The sequence below is a fragment of the Otolemur garnettii genome, unplaced genomic scaffold, assembly GCF_000181295.1.
Source record: "Otolemur garnettii isolate 467f Iridium unplaced genomic scaffold, OtoGar3 scaffold00108, whole genome shotgun sequence".
Classification (NCBI taxonomy): Eukaryota; Metazoa; Chordata; class Mammalia; order Primates; family Galagidae; genus Otolemur; species Otolemur garnettii.
Window position 1 is genome coordinate 6,255,976 of NW_003852503.1, and position 11,857 is coordinate 6,267,832.

Below are 11,857 nucleotides of genomic sequence, written 5' to 3' on the forward strand. Positions count from 1 at the left end.
CTTCCTCCCTCCCTTTTCTCCCTCCCTCCCTCCTTTCCTTCTTTCCTTCCTTCCTTCCCTTCCTTCCTTCTCTCTTTCCTTCCTTCCTTGCTTCCCTTCCTCCCTTCCTTCCTTTTTCTCTTTCTTTCTTTTTTCTTTCTCTCTTCCCTCTCTCTCTTTCCCTCTCCCCCTCTTCCTCTGCTCTCCCTCTCTCAAGAGATAACGCTTTACCAGCTGTGAAAACAGGTAGTGCTTGCATTTGGGCTCGTAGCAGAGAATTTAGTAAAAGGTAGTGAGGACCTGTGTGGTCTTAAGAAACAAGGCAGCCTCTAAGGACCTCCCAGAAAAGAGGGACAGCAACTCTTTCAGCCAAACACACTTTATTTCCTTTCTCTCTCAGCCGAGAGGAGCCGGTACATTTATAGAGATGATCGACTATCTGGGGGTGTAGGTGGAGACAAGGGGAGGGAACACGGGGCTGGCTCTGGGCCAGGATCTCTGAATGGGACAAGCCCTCCACCAACATCTACCTAATCCATCTTCAGAGAAGGGTGCAAAGGAGAGAGCAGGAGAAATAAAAAGGCAGATGGAATGGGGGACAACTTCTATATAGAAAAAGGATGGAACTGAAGGGAGAAGTAACATCTATGGGGAACGGGAGGGAGTTAATGACAGAAATAAATATCCTGACAAGAGGGCAGGCCAGTCACGAGGGCTTGACCAGCTATAACGTGTCAAGGGAGAAGAAACCAAATCCTAGGACTAGGCGTGGCAGAGCAGGCGGAGGAGGGAGCCGGGGACAAGGCTGCAGGGTGTGAGTTCACCCTGCGGCCCAGGAACAATCTTCTTGCAGGGTCTAAGCCTTGCCCAGGGAATGGGGAGTTGCAGGGTGCCAGGAGAGGAGCCAGGCCGGTGGGAGGCAGTGTCCTTGGTCCTCTGTCATCAGATGCCTCTCTGATTCAAGCCAGAATACAGGTCCCTCTGGCCTTTCCGGATGGGCTGCGGTGGAAGGGAGAGGGGTGGTCAGTAGAGTGGGAAGAAGTGCTTCCTAAGAGAGAAAGGGCACTGAAGACCCAGCTTTCGTGCAGCAGAAAGAACTTTGGACTTGGAGTCAGGTGCTGGGGTCCAATTCCAGCTTGATACAGATGGGTAGGAGATTTGAGCCAGTCATCTCCTTCTGTGAGCCTCAGCTTTCCCATCTCAAAAATGGGTCTGTAGAGACCCACCTCTCAGGACTTTTTGTTAGGGTTGAAGAAGTCACTAATGCTAAAACAAACACTACATGTTTGGCTGTGCCCGATAAATATTTCTTGGGTTTATCTAGGTGTGATATTCAAAATGTTTAATAGCTGGTAGTGCCCACACTGCTGTGTCAGGCATTAACTCTAGTTACCCCAAATCAAGAGGCAGCCCCGTGGGGACGGGGTGTGATGTGTGTGATGTATGTGATGTATATGTGCTCTGTGTGTGTATGTGTGTATCAGGGTGGGTGGGGGTGGGAGAAGCTTGAGGCCATTTACTAATGAAATAAATAAATGTTTTTGAGACATAATCTCACTCTGTTGCCCAGGCTAAAGTGCCATGGTCTCAGCCTAACTCATAGTAATCTCAAACTCCTGGGCTCCAGCGATCCTCCTGCCTCAGCCTCCTGAGTACCTGGAATACAGATGCCCACCACCATGCCTGGCTAATTGTTCTAGTTTTAGCAGGGATGGGGTCTCACTTTGCTCAGGCTGGTCTTGAACCTAAGCTGAAGCAGTCCTCTGGCCTCAGCCTCCCAGAGTATTAGGATTATAAGCATGAGCCACAATACCCGGCCACTAATGAAGTGTTTTAATAACTGGTATGACTATACTGGTGCTTCTGGGGGACTATCAGCCTTGAATATATTGTGCTAGAATTTGCATATATGGTGCTCTCTATGGCTATATCCCAGATAATGAATAAGCCAGAAAAAAAGAAGTGTGTCTCCCCCAACCCCCCACTTCTCCTTGTTGTAGGAAATGCGTTGCCTTGAGGTGGTCCTATTCTATCTTGGAAGAGAGTTGGGCGTACGGTGAGTTGCTGTGGGAGCCCTGAGAATGGGGCTCTGAAGTATCTGGCAGGCAAGATGGACAGTCCCACTGTTCCCTTCCCCCTAGAAAGACTCCACCCCCCCCAGCTTCCTGGCCCACTCTATCCCCCTGTTACCTCGTAGTCTGGGTTAGGAACAGGTGGTGGTCTCTCCTTGTTTTGTCCTGCAGAGGGAAAGGAAAAGTCTTTGTTTCCATGAAGGAACAGCAATCTTGCAGCACTGACTGTGCCGCTGAGACCCCATCTGAGGATGGCAAATCTTTGTGTGCTCTACTCCCTTTTTCGTTCAGCCGCCCTTTCTCTTCTCTCTCTTTCATCCCATCTCTAAGGACCCCCCAGGCTCTTCTCATCATTTTGTGACTTTCCTCAGCTCAAGGTCCTCCCTTTGTTTCTTTCCATGGGGAAAGGAAATGGAAAAGGAAGGAACTAACATCTCAAAGTCTCTCTTCCCACAGCTTGGGGATGGATCTGATTAGGGCAGACACTGACAGGCATTTGAAGAAGCCCGTCCCGTTCACAAACCTTTTAACTCCATTCTAGGCTGGAAGGGGAGAAGTGATCTGAGATTTGAATTCCTCTTTGGAGATCTCGGCATCGCCCGAGATGCCCTGCAGGAGCTGTTTTGACTTAGCCTGGACTTGCAGCCCATCCTGGCCCAGGCTGAATGGCCCCCTTGGTGGGAATCTCCTTTTATCTAATTCCGGTCTTACCCCTGAGCCTGCCCCCAGCGCCCATGCCTCGAGTCACAGGTTTGGCCTTGGCCTTTTTATTCTTGCTCCAGTAATAAACAAGCATCATCAAGCCCAGAGTGATGCAGACGTCGACTATGATAATTGTGACCACGGCCATCACATCCACCTCCATGCAGTTCTCACACACTGTGGGGGATGGGGAGGAAGAGAAACCCAATGAGAAAAGAAGACACGAGGACACTGGAGCTGAGGAAGGAACAATGAAGCCCATTCTCCCCTTGCCATGGCCAGAGCCCTCCCTTTCAATACGCTTATAACAGTAACAAGCAGTGTGGTGGTTAGGGGTTCAAATCCCAGCAATTGGGAAACGTGTTTTCAACTCACAAAGCCTCTGTTTCTTCCTCTACAGAATGGGAATAAAATAACTCATATGGTGGTCGAGAGGATTACATGAAAAAAAAAAAAATCCCCGGTAATTGTTTTGAACAGAGCTTAAAACTTAAGCACTCGCTACATGTTAGCTCTCATGATTATTTTATCATTATGCCTTAGTTATTATCATACTTTGGAGGATATTTGTCTCTAGATATCACATCAGATAAACTCACGTTGGTGTGCTATAATTCTGGGTGTGATGGAATGCAAATGACCCAATTCTGTCTCTTGGGAAGTTGCTGTTTCAGATCTAGCAGAGACTGAGGTTGCCCAGATGGACCCCAGTCGGTGTTTTATCTATGGTCCTGGAAACACTGATGCTCTGTGGCATCAGGGAGTCCTGGGATTGAGTGGAGGAGGAAGCACAGAGATGCCAGGGGACTATGAGTTGGGGTAGGGGAAGTCACAGAGAATGCTGTTTCAGAATGATCCTCCCTAAAGGGCTACTGGTGCCTTTCCCCGACACAGTATTACCTCTTGCTCTCAGGTAGAGATAGTGGCTTATATCGTCCTTATTGCCTGTATAGCAAGCATAATAACCGCTGTTTTCCATTTCTGAAAAATTATCCAGTATTAGGTCTTCCTGGTTTTTATAATCCTTTAATTCTTGGTCCTTTTTTGCCCAATTTATGTCATGTTCAGTGTCCAGAGGGCACTTCACTGTTACCGTGGTTCCTGAGATGGAGACTTTATATGCTGGGGAATGGGAGAGAAAGAAGGGAGATTGAAGGGAGAAACCAGGACATTTTCAGAAAAGGCAAACTGGGGACAAAAGAGCCAACCAAATGCAGGAAACCATCTGTCATGCAGGTCTTAGATTTGCTTGTCAGAAGGGAGTTCTACCGGCTGGCGGGTGTGGAAAGGGGACATGCGGCGGAAGGGAAACTAGATTATGTTCTGAAAGGTGGCTTCAGAGTTTGGGCAAGGACGTGGGGACTTGGAAAGGGGAGGATGAATGTTAGTACCCATAACAGTCCCTATGCGGAAACTTTCTGAACCGGGGGATGAGAGTGTAAAGTTGGGAGGTTCTCAGTTCTTGGGGTTAATCTCTCTCCATCAGCTCCTTCTCCTCCACCCACCCATCGCATCCTCAGACAGGGCATAAACAAAAGACTGATCAACTCACGTCTGAGCGCGGAAGAACCTAAAAATGAAAAAAGGAAAGAGATGTAAGAAAATATCTTGGTGTCAGTTTCAATTGGAGGTACAATTTTTCAAGGGGGATTAGACCTTGCCCCCAAGGATTCCCAATGAGGATCTCATCATTTAGGACCCCCCAAGTCTTGCAAGCAAAGTATGTATCATATTTAACGATTATGTATTCATGAGATTCAGCTCGTAGATATAACTTAGCTCAAATTTAATGTAACTCAGATACATTAAATTGAGACCACACCAGCATATACTCCTAGACCCACACCTTCTGAAGCTCAGAAAGTCTTAAAACTCTAAAGCTGAAAATGTCTAAAAGTCTTCAGGCTCAGCCTCTGGCATTAGCCAGAACATTATTCCAGATAGATGTGAAAGGGTCTTTTCAGAGGTAAAGACCTCTCTACACCACTGAATCTCTTATTCTTGGCCTTACCTATTTCTCATAGTTCAGAAATTCTGTCTATACCTAACAGAGTCCCTCATGATAGAGAACAAACATCTTTCTCCTTATTCCACATAATTTGCTCTGTTACTGCCTTTAAATGATGTGAAGCACCTTACAGATTTTGAGAAAACGGTTCTTCCAATAAGAGTGGCTTTATATTATCTTTGAACATAATCACCTTTCAGTTATTGTTGTTAGAGGGAGGAGGGGAAGGGGCCATTGGTATGGACAAATGAAATCTACTCCTAATTCATCAATGTCATCTGAGGATCTAGCCAAATGCCCCACAGTAGTTAGTTTTGCCTTGGGAGGTAAGGCTGGGGGTCTATCTTTGTTCCCTGGCTTCCATGTTTGCTGGAAGGGAGGAGAGGGTGGCTCAGAGACACCATGCTACTGGGGACAGAGCATGGAACTCAGAGTCAGAAGCCCTGTGTTTGAAGTCTGTGTGACCAAGGGCAAGGCATTTAACTTCTCTAAGCCTCAATTCCTTTATCAAGGAAGCGGAGATAAAACACCCACCTCCCAGGGTTTTTGTGAGAATTAAATGGATTATGAGGGTGAAAGTGGATGGCACCCAGCACGTGCTCAAGAAAGTTGTTGCTTCCTTTTCTCTTTTCTTTCTTGGGGTCCTGCTACCATGGAGATCAGAACTGAGCTCTGACCCATTTGCTCAGGCAGTCGCCTCCTGACCACGGCCGATCAGAATGCAAACAAATTATAGTCCAGCTTTTCCACTTGATAATAATTGACAGTTGATAATTATTTTGACTCACAAATCATTTTTCACCACTGATGTTTCTTAGATATGTTAAATATACTAGAGAGCATAGACCAAATAATTTAAAAATAAATAGACATTATGCTCTGTTTGGTAGGCTTGTTTGAGAAAAGGAATGTAATGAAAATTGCTCAACAACTTTAACTGGCATAAGTTCAGTAGGAGAGCTTAGACTTACGCTCACACGGGGCCTAGATGTCTATGCTTAGAAATAAGTGTGCCCACAAAGATTTTATACACGTCCAGAGATGGTATTTCATAATGTTTAGGAAAAGGAGCTTCAGTATCATATAAATCTACATTTGTGTCTCTGTGATGGGACTGTTCAACACTTCCTTCCTTATCTATAGAATAGGGATGTTGGAAGAATTAAATGAAGAAATTCAGGTAAAATATTTACAGCAATATTTAAAATATACACATTCAATAAATTTTAGTGGGGCTGGGGTGTGGTAGCTCATGCCTGTAATCCTAGCACTCTGGAGGCTGAGGCAGGTGGATCGCCTGAGCTCGCAGGTTTGAGACCAGTCTGAGCCAGAACGAGACCTCGTCTCTAAAACTAGCTGAGTGTTGTGGTGGGTGCCTGTAGTCCCAGCTACTTGGGAGACTGAGGCAAGAGAATTGCTTAAGCCCAAAAGTTTGAGGTTGCTGTGAGCTGTGATGCCACAGCACTCTATTGAGAGGGACAAAGTGAGACTCTATCTCAAAAAACAATAGTAAAAATAAAAATAAACTTTAGCATTTATTATCTGTAGTGAGCATCCTTTCCATGTAATAGCTAAAATTTACCTACTGCCTTCTACATCAGATAATGTTCTAAGCATCTTAAATAAATTATTCATTCAATCCTCATAACAACCTTACAGTCTAGGAAACTTTGTTATTTTGTGATGCTATGGCATAGAGAAATAAATTATTCAAGGGCACCCAGTAAGCAGAAAGTTGAGCCAGGATTCTGAAGTCTGGCTTCAGGGTTAGACTCTTAACCTTACTCTAGAAAGCTTTATTTCCTCTGCCTAAAATATTCTTCTTCCCTAAAGTATAAGCTCATCCTTTAAGACTCAGCTCAAGGGTGGTAGCTGTGCCTCAGGGAGTAGGGTACTAGCCCCATATACTGAGGGTGGCGGGTTCGAACCCGACCCCGGCCAAACAGCAATTAAAAAAAAAAAAAAGACTCAGGGCGGTGCCTGTGCCTCAAAGGTGTAGGGCGCCGGCCCCATATACTGGAGATGGTAGGTTCAAACCTGGCCCTGGATGAAAACTGCAAAAAAAAAAAAAAAGACTCAGCTCAAGACTCATCTCTCTCAGGAGTCCTTTTTCACCTACTCTCCTCTATATTTCATTTTGCTCTGTATCTACGTGTATCGTAGTAGGCAACATTTTCTTTTAAAATGACTGTACGTGTATTATCAACTGTCCTTCATGCAAGACCATCGGCTTCTTGAGGGGAGGAATTAGCAATATATTCATATGCTTCATTCATTGGTTCATTCAAAACATGCTCATGGAACACCTCATAGATGCCAGACCCTGGGATAGGTCAAGGAGACACTGTCTCTGCCTTCGAGGATCTCATAGTTTATACCACAGTGCCTGGTAGCTCCAACCCATGCCTACATCCCTGAGCACGTGACTCTTCTCCGCTGGGTGCCCAGGGACAGGCACAGCTATAACCAGACATGACATTAGCAACAAATGTAGGCACATGTCATACAGATCCCCTTGAAAGACAGCTTTATTTTCCCTTTAATAGTTCTCATTCTCAGGGCTTATTATTGTGGTTGTCCTCTACAATCATTTTGTTCCACATTTAAAAAAAATCAACTGAATTTGAGATTCATTGTTCTACATTTGAAAAGAGGTCGCATACAGTGAAAATCCTCTTACCAGTTTCTTCATTTTCTGAAAAGGAAATGATAAGAAGCCATTAATAATGTTTCCATCAGCAAACTAAGACCAGACCCTCCTCCCGTGGGTTAGGGAACTCTCTTCCCTCAACCTTTTGGAAATGATGGATCCTCACATTTTCTTGGCTAGATATGAAAAGCTGTCTGGGGCCTTATCTCCTATGTTAAATATCCGATAGCTATTTATAAACATGGCTTCTAAAGACACTACAAATGAGGCCATGCAGTGGAATGCAGAATAGAACAGTGGTTGCATTTAAATTAAGGTGACCAGACGTCCCGCTTTTGGTGGGACAGTCCTGATTTTTAACAATTTGTCCCGCATCCTGCGGTGTTTTAAAAAAGTCCCAATTTTTGGAAAGAATGCGCAACAAGCTAGGGAACAGCGGGAGAATGGGAAGGGAATATATGGTTTTTGGCTGCTGAAAAGGTTAATGTAACTCCATTTGGGAATGAAAAGGTTAATGTAACTCCATTTGGAAATGAAAAGGCTAATGTAAACTTCCTACTCCCCTCCTGGGCAAGGTCCCCAGGTGGAATCGGTATCAGAAGGAGAATGGCTCCCTCCCTCCCTTCTAGGCAAGGACAATTAGCTCAGAAGGAGCCAAACTGTCTGGAACAAACAAGTAGCTCCCCCCTCTCTAGAGTAAGGTGACCAGACATCCCGCTTTTGGTGGGACAGTCCTGATTTTTAACAATTTGTTCCGTGTCCTGCAGCGTTTTAAAAAAGTCTTGACTTTTGGAAAGAATGCATGACAAGCTAGGGAATGCAGGAGAACAGGAAGGGAATATATAGTTTTTGGCTGCCATGTGGCTATTTTACCAGGATATGAGTTTTATATTATTTTTGTTAATTTTATAATGTTAAACTTTAATAATAACAAATAATTGTTGAGAACTGCTTATCGAGAACTGCTTATCAAAGTTTGCATTGTTGTCAGCCCCCCACCCCCACCCCGCACGTCAATGGTGTCCCACTTTACCAATGTTAAAATCTGGTCACCTTAATTTAAATCCAACATCAGCTTACTCAGTTTGGAAGAGCTGGTTGAGTAGAGAGGCTGCCAGTGTTCTACACTCCTGACTTTACTGCTATGGTTGACGAAATAAGTCCAGACCAGGCACATGCATGCATGTGCACACATGAACACAAGTATAATTCTGAATATGTACCCAAATATTTCCCCAGAGGCTTGTTCAGAGCAACCCTGTGCATGCATTTTTGCCTTTACAAAATCTCATATCAAATATGAAATGAAAACAAATGAGAATGGTTGGCCTGTTCAACTTAATTTAACAGTCTCGATTTTTCTTTTGAAGAATTAAGACTTGTTATCGTACGATCTCTGTTTCAGTCCAGAAATATCTCTAAACTTAAGAGGAAGAGGCAAAGGAAGAGATGGTAGGAATCCCTTTTCCTGGTCTCTGTGGAAGTTCTAGGAGAGGCCTAGAGGAAGTGCCACTTATAAATCCCAAGAATGCTGGACTGATTTTATAAGAAAGAAAGAAAACAGATCTTACCTTCCTGCCCCCATGCGCCAACTAGAAAATAAAGAAGAATAATTTTAAAAAGTTAGCAAATATCGTGGGTTCCTTCAATTCCAAAGAGAAAAACGGCTGTGTTCCAGTCTGAGGACATGCCATCTAAAGTTCTTGTCAACTATGGTTAATTATAGACATTTCTTTTTTTTTTTTTTTTTTGACGGAGCCTCAAGCTATCCCCCTGGGTAGAGTGCCATGGCATCACGCTCACAGCAACCTCCAACTTCTGGGCTCAAGCGAGTCTCCTGCCTCAGCCTCCCAAGTAGCTGGGACCACAGGCGCCCGCCACAACGCCTGGCCATTTTTTGGTTGCAGCCATCATTGTTGTTTGGCGGGCCCGGGCTGGAGATTTGAACCCGCCACCTTAGGTGTATGTGGCTGGTGCCTTAGCTGCTTGAGCCACAGGCGCCAAGCCAATTATAGACATTTCTATAATTTCTATAATAAAGTCTACCCCAGAAAAGTGACACTTAACTGCTGGGTATTGCCTGAGCATTTGGGGAGGAAATAGAGCAAGAAAGCATCTAGCATTAAATATGAATATGGACTCAAAAGTCAGAAGGAGCAGTCAGAAAACATTAGGACTTCTTTTTTGGATAACTAGAGAATTTTGCCCCTAAGCCTCCATTTTGAAAGTTGGTCTTTGTGGAAGAAAAACAAGCCTCTTGGCTGGGTACCAACAACGGGGTTCTTGTTCCATCTCTAGCTCTTGCTTGTCTGATGGCTCAATTTTTCCATTTGCTTTCTGCTTGATACAAGCAGAAATATCTGAGGTGGAAATAATTTGAAATGCTGATTATTCATCAGCGAGAGCCTGTGCATTGAAGAGCTTGATCACATCTCCTTGGGGCCCTCCAGAACCCCCTCACCCAGCAATAACTTGGATTCATTATAATGACCAGGTTCTCCGACATTGCCTGAAAATTTTCTATCTCTATATTGCCTGAGACACACTTCCTATCATCCTATCCCCAGAGTAGACGGGCTATATTCTTAGGGTGCCAAATTTCTCAGGGTGCTTAGAACTTTGGTCTAACTCTCTGTCTCTCTTTCTCTACTTTAAAAAAAAAAAAAGCATATTTTAGACCATAGGCCTCTAAGAAAATGCCTGACCACTCCTTGTAGGGGTCACAGCCTGCCCCTGCTACTCAGTGTGTTCCTCGGACCAGTAGAAAATTAATAACCTTGAGAACTCATTAGACACCTGGAATCTCAGTCCCCAATCCAGGCCTCCTGAAACAGAAGCTGCATTTTAACAAGAACCCCAAGTGCACATTCAAGTTGAGAAATCCAAGATGAAGCAGGAAGCGGAGGCATCAGAGCCGTGGCTCTGAGATACAGGCCCCAGCTGTGACAGCATTTGCTGTTTTTTTTTTTTTTTCCGAGACGGGGTCTTACTTTGTTGCCCTCGGTAGTGTGCCATGGCAGCATAGCTCACAGGAACCTCAAACTCTTGGGCTCAAGGGATTTTCTTGCCTCAGCTTCTCAAGTAACTGGGACCACAGGCGCCTGCCACAATGCCCGGCTATTTTTAGAGATGGGATTTTGCTCTTGCTTAGGCTGGTCCCGAACTCCTGAGCTCAAGCAATCCACCTGCCTTGGCCTCCTAGAGTGCTAGGATTACAGGTGTGAGCTGCTGGGCCTGGCCACCATTTGCTAGGTTTTTGAAATCAAACCTTCATAAGCCATTTTGGCTTATGGGATGCAGCCATTAGAAGAGCACAGGCCTTGTTGACAGTTCCAGTGTAACTCTTTTGAGTATCGATTTCTTCACTTGTACAGTAGGAGATATAACACCTTCTTGCCAAGGTGGAAGTAAGAATTCAATCCCTTAACACATACAAACTTGCTATATGTACCCTGGGCAGTGTTTAGGTTCACCTATCTGGTCTCTCCAAAACAAGGAGTGGAATTGTCCTCTTCCAACCTCTTTTCTGCTAGTTCTTAAGGGCTGGGTAAATGCACCAGCAGAATTTGGTCAGTAGACAGGATCATCCCAAATGCTTTTCTCTGCTCCTGAAACACTGTTCCCAGGCACCTGTGACCAATCTTTTTTGTTAGCCTCTGGCTCTAATTTCCCAAGCTAATGTAGTACAAACAGTGCCTTAGATCTATTAAATTGAGGCTTCCTGGGGTCACTGGGCAGTGCCGGGTAAGACTATGAGCTTTCCAGTGGTCTGGAAACACAGACTGTGTTCACTCACCTGATAGGAGGCAGAGTCCCAGAACTTTCCAGAGAGTGCCCCACTGCATCTTCCTCTCACCGATGCTTCTCTACTAAGATGGCGGAGACAAGTCAGTTTATGACTTCTGAAAAAAGAAATCAAAGGACTTTTTCAAAACATCTGCCGGAGATAAGCACCCTGGGGCCATTGCTCGCAATGTTAGGAGGAAAAAAGGGGTCTTCATGAGAGGGAGACTCACCATTTTCTGAAGCAGGCACCCGAGGCTGGGAGGGGAGGCGGGTTTCTGAACCCCACACAGGAAGTGTCGGGGGGCCTCTGGGCCTGTGGGTTCTACCTCTCTTGGAAACGTTCAAGGCACAGGCCTCCACCTGGCTGGGGAGAGCTGGGCCCCACAGCCTTCCTATAAGGACAAGCAAGAGGATTCTCATGAAAACTGAAGGGGCCAAAATACCTGCCTATTAAGAGCCCAGGCCATGAGAACGGACCTCCATCTTGGCTGAAAATTTTCTCAGCTACCCCTCCCCCGACTGCCCCCTCGCCCGCTATGACAGGAAGAGAGAGGAGCACCGAAATACTTGTTTTCTTTATGGCGTGGCTGGCGTGGAGGAGCAGGATACGATCACCTTGGAAATAAAAGCTATGAGCTTGAAAATACACATTGGCTTGAG

The 11,857-nt window shown here is 45.2% G+C and overlaps 1 protein-coding gene across 1 annotated transcript; it reads right to left on the reverse strand.

The window, feature by feature from the left end:
* Positions 1–806: 806 nt before the first annotated feature.
* Positions 807–11,457, reverse strand: CD3E (CD3e molecule). Its single transcript, XM_003796854.3, has 9 exons — positions 11,428–11,457; positions 11,208–11,313; positions 8,983–9,003; positions 7,442–7,456; positions 4,306–4,323; positions 3,654–3,875; positions 2,763–2,930; positions 2,170–2,216; positions 807–978 (listed from the first exon to the last, which is right to left on the reverse strand). The coding sequence occupies exons 2-9, from the start codon at positions 11,254–11,256 to the stop codon at positions 922–924; spliced, it is 597 nt and encodes a 198-aa protein (XP_003796902.1). The 5' UTR covers positions 11,257–11,313; positions 11,428–11,457; the 3' UTR covers positions 807–921.
* Positions 11,458–11,857: the final 400 nt, after the last annotated feature.